The sequence below is a fragment of the Scatophagus argus genome, chromosome 6 (assembly GCF_020382885.2).
Source record: "Scatophagus argus isolate fScaArg1 chromosome 6, fScaArg1.pri, whole genome shotgun sequence".
Classification (NCBI taxonomy): Eukaryota; Metazoa; Chordata; class Actinopteri; family Scatophagidae; genus Scatophagus; species Scatophagus argus.
Genome location: NC_058498.1, coordinates 14,857,011 through 14,872,302, shown reverse-complemented (window position 1 = coordinate 14,872,302; position 15,292 = coordinate 14,857,011). Strand labels below are relative to the sequence as shown.

Sequence of the window (15,292 nt, the reverse complement as noted above, 5' to 3'; positions counted from 1 at the left end):
CCCCAGCCGCAGCAGACAATTGCTATACGACTGTTTTCACTCCACCTGACAAGTGAACTGGATTGGATGTGTGAAACTGGTGTAGTGTCCCTTTAATATTTCCTTCTGAAGTTGCTATACCTTGTTGGCCTTGAAAGATCCTGTATCAGCTCTTACTATGAGCAGTGGGGTCCAACATGAACACACTTTTCCCCCCAAATTTTACATATGAAAGATTTTGTCTGTGTGTAATTGTTTGCTTATCTTACAAGACTATCAATCAAATCAAATCAAACTACACTGACAAACTCCTGATGGAGCAGAGTTATCAAGTGTCAAATTCTTAAAGTATGTTGCCTTAGGATGTTTTTTCACAGAATTTTAACTCATATTTGCTTGCTTATCTACTCATAAATATTTAATGTTCTTGGGAAATGCAGTTTGTCTTACGTGAGATGCACATTTGAAGCGTAATATGAGTGCCTCCACCTCCGCTTACTCTTTCACCCAACAGGCAAACCTCCAGGCTGCTTGCGTGTACGGAGGCAGGGAAACAGCCAGCCGAGCACACGCGCTCAATGCCACAAGTGAGGTACACGCATGTCAGACTAGAAGGCTGCCGTCCTCCCCTCTCACTTATCCCCTGTCTCAGACATGCTAATCCCTGCAGTTGTGGCAGGCAGGCATGGAGGAGATAGATTGGAGGTCAGTGTGAGCAGGTGTGCGCATGCCGTCAGGCTCTGCCAGAAGACTGCAATCAGAGGGGGTTTGGAAAGAAAGCAGCTGCTGTTTCGGGGGGATTTGGGGGAAAGGATATTGGGGGGGGGGGGTTATTTGAAAAAAGATTGCTTATCCACTCCTGCCATCTATCTGTTGTGATACGACGGCATCGAAAGCTTGGCTTCAGAGACTAAATACAGTGTAGCCTAACTTTAATTTGACCAGGTCGTCAAAATCCACAGTATAAACAGAACACAGATAAGATGAACTACAAAACACACCAATCACACACAAGCACATGCAAATAACATACCTCCTGCAGTGAAATAAGAGTTTTAGTGTCCCTTGAATTTCAGTACCATATTAGTCCCCAGTAGCGAAACACAAAGCAGGACCCAGGCAAATCGAGTTATTTCAAGGTGGAATGAGCAGCGTGACAGTACAAGATGTCTTCATAGTCAAGCACAGACATGATGGTCGATTTCACAACCCTGTTCTTGAGTATTTTGATATAAACAAACATGTTTATCTAAATGTGGAGTTCTGTGGTCATTTTCATGCTGGTAAACAGATTGGTTGCTGACACTGTTAATTTTTGAGTTGATAACCCAGTTTAGATTAATTTAATTGAAAACAGTTACTGACGGTCAGTCATTTAGATCATTAAAAAAGCAAAAATGGTTTTTGGTTACAGTTTCTCTTGCTACTGTTTTCTTTCTTATTTCTTTTTCATCACCTTGGGCTCTTGGAAATGGGAACATTTTAGAAACACAACAACTGATCAGTTAATTGTATGAAAAAAACATTAAAACATTAATCAGTAATGACAATAAGTGCTGCTGCAATTCAACCTGATGAGCCACATACAGGAAAATGGGGGATGCAGGAGGAGTGTCCACCAATTTAAAATCTCAGTCGGCTCCTTCAGATATCCTCCTATGGAGCGACCTTTGCTTTCGCTCCCCCCCAGCTGCTCTCTGGATAAAGCCCTGATCTCTGGGAGCTTATCACCAAAGTCAGTCTGCCTGGGTCTTCACTCTCTTTGTTGCACATGTAATTGCACCATATTGAATGTGAGAGCTGTGGAGGTGAAGGTAGGAGAGGAGAGTCATCATCACACACCAGATTAAGTGTGTATCTCCTCCAGTGGAAGTGCTACAGCTCAGCGGCAGCGGACAGAATGGCTTCAGCTGGGGCCTCTCTGCGTGAACAGCCGCCTGAAATGGGACCCCTCGCCGCTCACTGCCTGGCCCCACTCCACCTCCGAGCTGCTTCAAAAAGGGAGTTCAGAATGACAGAAGTGTTTCATACTGGCACATTCAGTGGTGCGGACCAGATGGAGTCTTTGTCCTTGCTCTCAAACACACACAGGCGCACTCACGTACGTGTCCGTCTGCACAGAAACGTGACGTAGGCAAATGCACCCACACACGTACACACACACACACACACACACACTTCCTCACCACACAGCAGTATAAAGCCGGGATCATGATGACAGGGGGTGCTTTGATTCTCTTGTCCTCTGTCGTGTTCACATTAGTCATATGCAAATAGGCATTGTGCACAGAGAATGACACAAATCCACCATGTCTAAATCCTCAATGAAGGCTGGTGACGGCTATTTAGTTAACATGATTTATTAAGGTGTTTGACCCAGTTTGCACATGCAGCCATTAAATGGTGTTTGTTTCAGGTGTTTGGAGAAATGGATTCTGTCATAGCTGGAATTTGGGGACAAGAAGAAGAAGAAGAAGATTAAAACTGTGTTTTTTTGCTTTGATGAAATGATGATGAGACAAAGCAATTGCACTGTCTGAGGATGAGAACAGTTTGGATGTGCAGTATTTTGTCTTTCAGCCTCCTCTTTGGTATGTGACTTATTTATTATTTACATCATTCCAAACGTTTTTTTTTTATTATTTTTAGCGGGGTGGGGTTGTGGCAGGTGTCAATCATTTTATGTTGTCCATATATTAATTTCTTTTCCATGACTTGTCTTTGTTCAGCATGTCAGGTCACATGTTTGAAATCATCACATGATATTAAATATTCACACTCAGCAGTGTAGTAAGAGATGTTCAGTTATGCTTATGTGATTATGTGATATGCAGACAGTTACTGTCAGGACAGTGGGGGTGATTTACAACTGCACTTTTTAATACTTTCTGTGTAAATCCTTTAGCACATATGAAGTCACCTTGCACTTCCATATTGTTCTGAACTTGACCTCTTTGGTCAGATTCTTTCCAGGATTTGTCTTTTAGTTGTTCCAGTGCTCTGGAGTTGGATCCATATTTTTAAACAACAATCTGGTGTCATTGGTGTTATTTGAAGAATTTACAATGACCTTGGTAATCCATTCTGTGCCATAGGGTTTTTGATGAGACAAAGTTCATGAATTACATGCCTGGGACTACAGAGGTTTCCACTGAAGACATGGAGAGTTGTGTAATTGATACCATTGAGAAATGACCTGGCACAACATTTTGGGGGAAAATAATAGCTCAAAAAATAAGAATTGCCCCCATCTCTTTATTTATTGCTTATTTTGAGTTGGGTGTTCAGTGACTTATCTATCAAAGTTAAGATCAGCAGTTATGCAGTTTCTGTAAAGTCGAAGATTGCTCATTTCCAACAGTGTCAAATGTTTGTGGCAGTAGAGGATGGGTGAGTGATTTTAATTTGCACAGATTTCTTTCTTTGCCAACCGATTTTCTGACAACAGTGAAATATTTCTGTTTCAATCAAATATAATCTAATTGAGATTTGGATCTGGATTATGACTGTACTGAAATGGAGCGGTGGAACAAGTTTGGAAGGTTGAGAAAAATAAGGAGAGAGGGATTCACTGACTACAAATGACTCTGTACAGCACAACTTACCATTTTCTAATGTTCCATATAGCACAAGGCCACAGTTATCCTCTGCTTGTTCAGAGAAGAGAGTGTTCGAACATTTCTGGCAGGGAGCAGTCAGTGACCTTTAAGCTGGAAATGCTCGGCTGGTAGTGCGTCCTCGCTGTCTTTTTCCATCAGATCTGGAGGTGCGGAGCAGAGACACATCCTTTAGCTGAGGTGAGTATGAAATGCCAGTCTGTCAGCTCCTGTCTGGTCTTTGCCGTGCAATGTGGCATGAACAACAAACTCTTTTGCAATCAGCTCATCTATCAGCTCAAGTCACAGTAACCTTCACCGTGGCAGGTTTGTGGAACAAAAAAAACAAAACATGAGCTGAATGTCTTTAGTCAATAGCATCCAAAAATCAACTTTATACATTTCACTGCCTATATTTTCTCACACGCTTTCTTTGAATGTAGTTGATGTGGGACTCGTCATACTGTGTTTGAATCAAACATAAATTCAGCATAATTTCTCAATAAACCATGTAATATGTAACTGGGGGTTTGTCACGTGAAGTACCAGAGAATCTATTGACAGGTGGAGGATACCTTTCATGACTAAATGCTACCTGACCTCACTGTGCTGGAAACCCTTAGTTAAAATAAATATCAAAAGTTGAAAAGTCTGCATTATTCATCATCGGATGACCCAGGTCTTCCTATGAATGGCAATAAGAGAGCTTCAATCAGCTCCCCAGTAGGATATTAGATGAGTGCAGCAGGTTAAATCACATGACATTTCTCTTCGCCTGTCTGAATAGCAAATGATAAACTGACAAATCAGAGCATTCAGACATTAATATATGTATGGCTGAAGCTTTCATGTGAACCTTGACGGCAACAGTCTAGCATTCATATGGTGCAAAAGATCCTGTATCCTGAATACACACCCTGATGGTTTATGCAGATGATCAATTCATTGATTTAATAGACAAACACAACACATGAAAATCTCATAAAAGGGAATAGGATTTTTATTTTATTTGCAATATAATACTATCACTACACCACTCGAGGCAGAAATGTCATTTACAGTCTACCGCCAAATAATTCACATCCAACACTCCTGTTCACTAGTGGTTAGTCGACGTGTGAGTGGTTTCTAGATGTGCTGATGAGAAAAAGCAAAAATGTCCATGAGTGTAATTGTTAGCCACGCTAATTCAGCTCACAGTGCAGTTGGTGCTGACAAAGTAGAGCTTAGAGCAATGAGATAAGAGTCATTTCTGGTAATGGCCACTGTAGCTGCTGAAGGTGAACCCTACTGCTTTAAGTGAAAACGGCACTCTTCCAGTAGTGCCACCATCAGAAAGATCTTCCTTCTACTGGTGCTAAAACTTTAGCAATCTCCATTTTCATCCAAAAAACAATTTTGTTTTCTGGTGTGTAACCAGCATCACAGCCTCATGAGGCTGCTAGTCAGACAAAAAAAAAAAAAAAAAAATATTACCACTTATTATGGTCTTGCTTTCTCTCATAGTGCATCTCAAATCATAACACAATCAAAGTCCTAGTACCATGATGGTTTCTTTATGCAAACAAACTTTACTGAAAATACCAACAGTATTAACATTGCAAACGTTTTCACAGAAAATAAATAGCCTAGTTTATCAAGTTGTAATGGAAAATGCAGCTGAGTACTTTCATATAGCACATGCAAAATAGTGCCACAGTTTGATCTGGTCTGTTTATAATGACAAATAAAAAGTAAAAAATAAACACACTGAGTGAAAGACACAGCGCTGATAAAATTAATTATATTCTCTTGCTGCTTTAAGCATTACCAAAACTAGTTTCAGACATGAATTAAGCCACAAGATTTAGTTTGGGGCTTGGTTTCATCCACGTCCGGGAATCTTTCTTGTCATATTTCATAGTTTTGAAGTGTCAACATTAACCATTTCTCTGGTGCTGTGAATATTATTGTTGAGCTGTTGTAAATAGTGGCTTTAGAGAATTTTGATTGTACTCTAACCTGCAATGTGCATTTATGTGATTCCAAATGAATATCATTACTTCATCTTATTCAGGCTACACTGGCCTTAGTGCATAAAGAAAAAGTGGCTGATAGCAGGACTATGTCAGTTCTGTGTCTACTTCTGTGTTACTGTAAGGCCTCATTAAGGTGCTTCCACTCAGAACTTGCTGAGGGGCGGCAGCGCCCCTGCCTTCACAAGAACAGCTGAGAGCAGGTCTGCAGGCCCAGAGGGATGAGGCACAGCGGTGGCTGAGGGATCTCCATGCTTGTTGTCAGAGTTCACAGGTGTAGCAACCTTCCCCCTGTTCAATGTGGACTTGCCAGCCCCACTGCCTACTCCTCCACCCAAACTGGTCTTGCTATTCTCTGCCGTGGGGATGACTGTGCCCAGGTGGGGATTGCCCACCACAGGAGTCCCAGTAGACTCCATGCTGGTCTGACAGCAGCACAGCAGCCGGAAGAAGGCTGCCCTCATCTCCCTGCTGGACAGAGTGTATATCAGAGGGTTGAGGGCAGAGTTGAGCACAGCCAAAGCAATGAACCAGTCCACCTGGTAGAGCACAGGGCACTTATTTGGGCTACAACCAACATCCAGCAGCAGCAGGAGGAAGAGTGGCGCCCAGCACATGACAAACACTCCGAGAACGATAACTACTGTCCGCAGCAGGGCCAGTGAGCGCTCCGAAGGCCGGCTGCTCACCCTGCGGCCGCTCGCGGTCACCAGGCGGTAGATCCTCATGTAGAGGATGATGATGGCCACCAACAAGGCGCTGAACACACTGATGCAGAAGGCCACATAACTCTTAGCGTAAAGCGGCAGCACTGTGGAGCAGGAGGTCATATTGTCAAGGCAGTTCCAGCCCAGACTGGGCAGGGCGCTAAGCAGCACTGACACAAGCCAGCACGCCGCCAGCAGTCCAAGAAGTCTCCCCCGACCTGCTGTCTCACAGGGACGCAAACGCACCATAGTCATGTGCCTCTCAATCCCAATGGCCAGAAGGCTAAACGTGGATGCGCTGAGGGCCACAAACATGCTCCCTTCCCTGGCCAGCCACTGCACTGGTGTCAGGAAGAAGGTATTGCGTCCTGAGGTGAAGATGTTTACCACGTAGGCCACGCCAGCCAGCAGGTCTGAAAGCGCCAGGTTCCCGATGAGGAAGTACATGCGGCTGTGGAAGCGCTTGTTCCTCCAGAGGGCGAGCAGGACTGTAAGGTTCTCCAGGACAATCAGCACGCAGATGAAGAGCAGCACGGCCATCTTACAGGCCCCACCGCTGCGAGGCCGGTCCCACTTGCCAGAGTGGTTGTAGTGGTTGACGATGATAGTATTCATGCCTTCCTCCAGTACGTTCACCATACTGCCTGCCATTCCCGGTCTTCCTCAGTCATGCAGCAGAGGGCGCCACAGCACTGGACACAGCAGAGGGAGGCAAGGCTGCTCAACCTGGCAGGGTCACAGCTGGCATCTTAGAGCCTCTTAAAGGACCTGTCAATCAAATGCAATTAAGAGATAAAACTTAATTCAGACAATTATATACAACACATTAGGGTCAGACAAGTTACATTCAACAAGACTCCGGTTATTACATGTGACCTATAAAAATCTTTTGGAGGAAATGAGAGAAAGTATTATGTGGACAAGTAAAAAAAAATGAAGAGCAAATTTGAAAATAAACACAAAAAAGTTAAACATTAGGACTACTTCATATAACTTAATGAAGAAAGTGTATTAATAAGATTAAGAAGCACAGACGTGCCCTGCCCAAGATAGATGTAGTCTGAGAATATATAAATTACTTTACAAAAACATAACAACAAACAAAAACAAACACAGGCTAATCTTTAAGAGAAAAACTAAACAGTAACCTGTATTTTAGAACACGTTCATTTTTTTCTTTATCGTCTTACTTACACTTAATAGACGCGTAGACACAAAGAGCTGTGGCAGATACTGCTGTTCATAAATCCCATGCTATAAATGTCATCACTTCTGACTCAATAAATTATTAGTGAAAGTACACCAATATTTATAAGCTGTACATAAAAGCTCAGTACAAAAAGAAGAATCCTGAAATGCTTTAGGGTGTCTGTACTCCTGAGGTTGGATGAAAAGGTTTGTAACATAAATAAACTCCATTATGTTTATCCCACATTAATACACACTGCAAAAGGGCTAATTTAGAGGCTATCCTCATTTATGAAAGTAAAACTGTTTCAGGCTCACTTCTTTGTGAAGTTACTCAAAGTTAAATGGAGATTCTCATTTGGAAAGTGAAGGTAGGCAGGCCTTACTTATCGTACCTTTTGGAGTCACTGGTCTCATCTAAACATCCCGGTGGTGTGGTGGAGATTTGCAGAATCTGGAAGGTAGTCTATTTTACTCTCCTGCGTAACGATGAGCTGGTAAAAAATATATATATATGGAAGGGCCACAAGTTTATCTTCGACGTGATGTCAGAAGCCAAAATTTTGTCCTGTCTAAAAGTACAAAAGTATTTTCCTCTTAACGTTCACCATTTGTTGTGATCCGGACTTTTCGGCGTCCTCTCAGCACTGTGCCTCCTCTCCAGCTGTGGCCGTCCCGTTCTCACCCCTCCCAGCCGGAGGGGCGGGATCATCCTTCACCCCTCCACTTACTTTGGAACATTAATTACGAGTCAGGACGGAGGTCAAAGCCACGCGCTAGACGTCACCTAAACGCTGGACAGATGTGTCACTTCATGCTGGACAGATGTTGTCGCTTGCGTTTTCAAACGCAGCAGCCGAGGTGAGTTTTGTTCAGAAAGCTGTTTTAAAGCGTTTTGTTTGTGCCCTCCATGGGCAGAGGCCAGCTGACTACAACACCTAATTTCTCTGTGTCATAGAATGACTGCACTTACTTGTCCCAACACATGTTACAGTTTTTTTTTTTGCCTTAAGGCATTAGTGCTCCTTGTAGTTGTGTCATTCTTTTAACAGTTCTGCTTTGGTTTCAATGTTTATCTGTGCCAACTTCATATGTCACACTTAATCTCTGTCAACTTCACACACGCAGTTTATGTTACAACACAGAAAACCTTAACATTGACCCAAGTCCCATCAAGTAACGCAAAATGATGTGTGTTTATTTACCTTTGTGTGGAATTCATCTCTTCCGCTGACAGGCCAAGAAGTTGGAAGCCGTTTTATAGCTGTGATTTGATGAGTCATTGTTGTTCAAATAAAAGATGACTGGGTCCCTTTGCTCCTTCAGAGTGTGAGATAGGTCAGACCTCTCCCATTGGAGCTGACTGAAATGGATGGGAAGGGAAGAGTCACACTTTTTTCCCTCTTTTTATGCATGTTCTTAATGTTATTCTGACAAAAAAAAAATCCACAAATAAGAATAAGAAGACAAGAACCTGGAAGACTAAATATTGCAGTGGGGATATGGTTTCATCTGCAGCACACGTGATTGCATGCCCAGTTATGACGAGCAGGTCTGATGATTAGGTCAGAGGCATAACTCCGATGTTCAGTCATTGCACTAAGATCTAGATGAGCAGAAAATGTTCTCGACAAAGAACACAGAAATCCTTAATTTAACAGAACATGTAACAACAAAAGCTGAGGTAAAAGTTGTCACGCCTTCATGCCGTGTCCCTGTGGTTTCCAGTCAGGCGTTTCCTCTTGCAATTTCCTGTTGTTGTCTGACTTGAGAAACCAACTGACAGGTGAGAACACAAGGGTTAAACCACAGCTGGATGTGGATGGTGCAGGACATGCCAAAGACCACGTCCTCTTCAGCTGATCCCCACTGCTGTCCCCTCCCCACGGTCCTTTCTGAGCTGGCTTTGCATTGGGTTTAAAAAACTGAACACATCCCATCAAATTCCCAAAAAACCGTTATTCCAAACGCTGGATTGTGCAATGGGTGGAAACACAGTAGGGCTTCTCATTGAGTGTTCACACTGTTGATTTTATTACACATGATGGTCACTGACTTTAGGTACAGTGGTTTCACATTCACCCTGGTAGAAAGACGATGGGAGGAAAGTAAATCTGAGCAGGAGTTTGCAAAGAACAGCAAAACGAGCAGGGGAGGAGGGGAGAAGTGAAGCTTGGATTAAGTGCATGTGAGGTCTTTTATCCTCACATTCTTTGATTGCAGGGCATTTGATATTTTGTGTACTACCACCGTTGGAGCAAGCACTCCAGTACTAAACTATTACAAAACATGTACTTTACTTGAATACTTCAATTACAGGCTATTTTATACTTATGCTCTATTTGGTATTTTTTATTTGTCATCTTTAGTTACTGGTTACTTTGCAGAATTTACATGCTAACTGAGTTTGCCTACAAAGCATATGATTTAAATATGCATATTGCTAAAAGCTAAAGGTTTTAAAGTAACTGTAACATTTGTTAGCATGTTGCTCCTCTTCTCTTCCCTCATTTCCTGTTATCTCTCTTTTGTCGTCTGTCTGATAAATGCATTTAATACCCGAGAAAATCATATCAAATCATATCAAATCATATATCATATCATATCATGTCATGTCATGTCATAATACCATCACTTTGATACATTTTGCTAGTAATACACTACAGTATTGGGACACACCACTTTATTATTGAATTCAGGTGTGGTACGGGGCTGTTTTTTGTGGATTGGGCTGGGACTTTTACTTCCAGTAAAGGGAAATCTTAATTCATACCACAACATTGACAGAATTGTCAACTTCAAGCTCAATAAAAAACTGATTTGTTTTTGAAACTGTCCATCTCTCTGCTTTTTGTTCTTTGCTTTTCCTGGATCTAATACGCTATAATAGGACAAAACAGGCCAGGAATTAAGACTGTGATGGATGGCAGTATGGACTAACAGAGACTGATGGCATAACAAATTTTGATAAAAAGAAGGAGAGATGGAAAGAGACAAGAAAGACCAGGAGACTAAGGAGCGACGGAGCTGCCAGATTTCCCCCATTCTCTCACTCCTCTCTCAGTCCCTGTGGTGTCACTGATTGTGAGGGGTTACAGTCTGTCTGGCCCTCCTGCACATGGCAGTTCAGGCACTGCAGATTAATGAATGACCCCCAGAGCTGTTGACTTTACCCTGAACAGCAAGCGATGTACAGACACTCTGACAACCCATTTATAACTGTATAACTGTATAACCCCACCCCCAAAAAAAGGCCTTGGCTCTGTGTTCTTGCAAGCTGGATGCAGACTTCCCGAATGTTTGATGCAGATGTTCGGTGGAAAAAGGAAATGTAACTACAGGTCCCCAGATCATGAAAAAATGGCCTTATCCTGTAAAAGTCTGTGCAATGGTGGTGCTGTTGCATGTGTGTTTCTTCCTCTTTGTGTGTGTGGCCACTGTGTTTGTGTATGTGCACAGCAGCATTGTGAGTCATGGCACACTGACGCAGGCTTATATGGTGAGTTAGATGTTTGGGAATGCAAAGTGTAGTGGGAAAGAAGGAGCAGAAGCAGCGGTGGAAAAGGAAGGCCTCTTGGGCCGTCACCCCGCTGCCCTGCACTTCTGCATTTCAACCACCGAAAACTCTTCAACAAGAATCAAAAGAGGATGTTTGCTCGGCTCTACAAGCTCCATTTGCTTACATTTTATGGCATAGATGGAGATATATAATATGTACACACAGTGGAAGTTCACATCTCTTGGCAAGTTGTGAAGAGTGTTTTTAACAATACAAGTCAGCATTACAATTTATTATTATTATTTACAGTATTAAGAACAGAAAAGTGACTAATTTATGAAATTGAAAATTGAACAACAACCAGCACGCAGACCGATGATTTGACTTGATGGTGCTGGTGGTGGTCACCATGCCATAGAAGAGAGTACCTCAGTGATTCAAGGGCCCTGAAACATGCCAAGGATATATAAATATATATGTAGATATATTTGTTGTGTCAGAGATGTTCAACTGTTTCAGACTTTTAGAAAATTGCTTGAGCCACACCTGGTGGTACAGCAGAATGCAAACAAACGAAAACACATCAGGGACATTGAATCTGATCGGATCCTACTTATTGTCCATGGGACAAAAAAGGGAGAAAGTGAGTTTCTTGAGTGATTTTCTTCACTGGATTTTTGCAAAGTTCAATTTAATCTGTAACTAAACTGATTCATGTTAATCTGCAGTACAACTGCTGAGTACAGCAAGACCTCATGACCAGAAAAGATAAAAATAAATAAAATAAGTGTGTTTGGAAAAATACAGATCTGTTTGTGGCTTAACTGTCCTTCCATTTTAATGAAAATCTGTTGACATGTTATTGAGATATCATGCTCACTATAAAGGCAAACCAAAAGGACAATAATATTCTTGACAATAGGTTTTTTTTCACACTATGAACAGATTCAGTATTCCTAATTGTTTGTCACGGTTCTTATTTTCACACACGGATACTTAATAGTGTACAACCGTGACATTTTTTGGCTTAAAAGACATTATAGAAACGTTAGAAATGTGGGTTGGGCTCCCTGGCTCACACTGGGCAAGGTCTTGCCTAACAAGTCGAGACTCATTTGTTTTGCTTTGGGTGTTCTGTTCAGAAAGAGAAAATACTGTCAATAGTTTTCTATTTTTCTTTAGAAGTTTCTATTCTTTGAATCTCACTTTCATTTGTATTTTTCATCATTTGTGAAGTGTATCGTATTGCAGTCTTAATGAAACATGCTAAATATCTTATTATGGAAGGATAATCTCAGCAGTAAATTACAACAGACCAAACAACCAAAAAATGCTCAAAAGCTCAGAATAATTCAACATTGTCTGTATCTTGAGAACAATCGTAGTTTTTATTGGAACGTGACATGGGATATGTCTCTGCTGGAGGTCCTGAGCAAAGCTATGAGGGCTGATAATGTATCTGGAGCACCAGTGCTGCTGGTGGGTTATCAGTGGAAGTCTGAGGTCTTTAAGGGCACAAGGTGACTGCATGTCTGAGAAACAGCCTTGCTGGTTCTTTTAGATAACCTTTTTATCTGCATCCAGTTGAAAATAGCAACATCAAAAGATGCACAGATGGATGCATGGATGACAGGTGGATGTACAAAGTGTTTTCATGGTAACCTGGCCATTTGGTTCATTTATTCATCACAGAAAGTATTACTATTCTCTCGCTCAGTGTCTCTCTTTTACAGACATACCTGTGAAAAGATAAGCAACTGTAGATAGGAATGCAAAGAGATGAGATTTCCTCCTGGTTGTAATCACTTGTCAGGAGGGAGGAAAGGAGTGGAATTATCTGCAAGGAAGGGGGGACATCTTTATTCTGCATTGTTCACCAAGGTTCAGCGGGTCATCCATGTTACAGTATTTGTTTTGTGAAGCTGTATGTCTGTTGAATTTTGAATACCGCAATTTAGAATATTCAAGACTTGCAGTAAAACACTGTGAAAAACGACATTAAGTTCTTGTGTCTCCATCATGGCTCCCTCATCTTTAAAATGCCACCCTGTCTGTTCTCACACAATCACCCTGGAACTCTGAAAATCAAGATTGCTGTGTTGTTATTTATTTTCTTTACAATAGGAGACCTTAAACACAAAATAGACTTCGAGCCCTTGCTTTGCTAAAGCATGTTAAAAATAACTTTGACCTCAGTCATGTAAACAGTCATGCCCGATTTTCTCAGAACTGCTTTTCTAATGTCTGGGAAAATCTTGTGTAAGATTCCTGAGAGTGTGTGTGCGTGTGTGGGCACAAAACGAATGAGCCTCTGAAGAAAAAAAGGTTGAGCATGGGCACGTCTATGCCCACTCACATATTGGTGCTCGTGTCATCGTCTCCTCTCCTTCACACCAGAGCCATGACTCGATTCACTAGATGCAATCAGGTGGTTGACCCCCACGCACAGAGCAGGAAACATGAATCATTTTCATGCAGTATGAGTTCTATACTGGGAAGTTCGCATATCTTGGCTGGCTTTGTCTGTTTTCTGTTCTATAAGAAAGGGTCAAAGCTATACTTCCCTTGAGACTACAACTAACTGGTCGCGCAGTCCAGTGTGTAGTGCTCCACACACCACTGGTTCCCCAATCTTGCACCATCTACCACCCCCCAACACCCACTTTTCCAGCCATCTCTCTGCCCCTTCCCCAACCCCACGTCCTCAGCTCTCCAAAAAAATGCAGCAGGAGCCTGAGAACGAAGTAACCCATTGACAGAAACAGACCAGACTGCATCTCCAAATGCCATCGGTACAAATTTAGAATCACTTAAACTTTTAAAGACAAAGCTCATGTAATTTCTCCTTTGTCATGCAATGACAGGACCTCACAAAAACTGCATAGATATACTACATATCCATATCATATACATAAACATGCATATACATTTTTATATACCTAGTTATACCTGCTGTACGAAGACACACAAATATACATACACACGATATGGCAAATTAGACCACAGGCTGCTTTTAAGTAGAAACATCCATAGTTTGACATTTTGGGAAATAAATGTAGTCAGCTTCCTGGCAGGAGTTAGATGAGATGATAAACTTCTCCCAACTTCTCTGTTACTGTGCCCAAACACAACCACATGTTTCTGAACTGTGGTTTTCAACAAGCAACATATAATGATATAGTGAGTAATCAGTTTTATTGAGTAATAATGACTGAGCTTTGAAGGTACTGGGATGTGGATTTTGTAACCAGACAGAGCTGTTTCCTGCTATTACCAGTCTCAGTGCTAACCAAAGCTAACTGGCTGTAGCTTCATAGTTCAAGCTTCATATGCTACAAAACTTAAGAGTGATGTCCATCTTCTCATCTAACTCTTGTGTTGAATTATTCCTGCAGTATCATTATAGCTCCTTCTCTTTTTCTCTGGATGATTGAAACTAAACAAATAGACAACAAAATAGATCCTGCAGTTGGATTTTTTAAATGATAAATTTCTCACCATTTTTGTTATGTCTATAATTTTCTTTTTTCATATGATATGTCATATTAACTTTCGGGAAAGATCAAGCATTTCCCAGGCTGAGCAAAATATCAACCCATCAGCACATAATCAAGTGCTCATCCCAAGAGATTAAATGCATGAATAACTTTGTGACATTGTGTCATCATGTTGAAATGTTGTCAGATAAGCACAGCGAAACCTTTTAATATTCCATGCTGACCTCAGAGAGAGTTGTAGTATGTGGATATATTTGCGCATTAAAGTCTAGAGGTATTTTCCCAGCATGTGACCCTGCCATAGTGGCTGGGTGAAATGAATGGTGTATGTTTGTGAATGAATTACTGTGTGAATGGCAATCAGTCAGAGCCAACAGCCTCTCACAGTGACAGTGGACTCTGTGGTTTGTGTGACGGGGCGATGCTCCACATAAAGAAAGGCTCGATAGAGATCTGCAGAGGTAGTAAAGGCTACCACGGTGACTGCTCAACCAGCAACAACAGTTAGACAGGCCGGCCATTGGACACGACCATCCTAAAGCTCCCTGGCTCCATGGACACGCTGGACAAAATAAAGGCTGAAAACACACACTTCACATCTCATTAGGCAGGGCCACTGTGACAACTGACTGAAGGCCCAAAATAGGTCAGCTCCAACAAGTAAACCTAGAGGTATGTATATGAGTGACTGAAAACAGGTGGACAAGGTGGATCTGCTTTCGGCAAATTACTGAATCTGTTTAACATGCATTAGTGAAGCTAACCCTTCTGTTACATTTATCTTTTAGTATAATATATGAGCTAGGTCTTC

The 15,292-nt window shown here is 41.8% G+C and overlaps 1 protein-coding gene across 2 annotated transcripts; it reads right to left on the bottom strand.

The window, feature by feature from the left end:
• Positions 1-4,353: 4,353 nt before the first annotated feature.
• s1pr3a (sphingosine-1-phosphate receptor 3a) lies at positions 4,354-8,200 on the bottom strand. Of its 2 annotated transcripts, none has more exons than XM_046392709.1 (2): positions 7,872-8,200; positions 4,354-7,065 (listed from the first exon to the last, which is right to left on the bottom strand). In XM_046392709.1, the coding sequence occupies exon 2, from the start codon at positions 6,946-6,948 to the stop codon at positions 5,737-5,739; it is 1,212 nt and encodes a 403-aa protein (XP_046248665.1). In that variant the 5' UTR covers positions 6,949-7,065; positions 7,872-8,200; the 3' UTR covers positions 4,354-5,736. The 2 variants fall into 2 exon arrangements, with proteins under 2 accessions (XP_046248665.1, XP_046248664.1); XM_046392708.1 differs by having other exon boundaries at positions 7,881-8,200.
• Positions 8,201-15,292: the final 7,092 nt, after the last annotated feature.

What these genes read in the sequence shown, in the direction of transcription:
- s1pr3a (XM_046392709.1), bottom strand. Translation starts at nt 6,948, where the DNA reads ATGGCAGGCAGTATGGTGAACGTACTGGAGGAAGGCATGAATACTATC.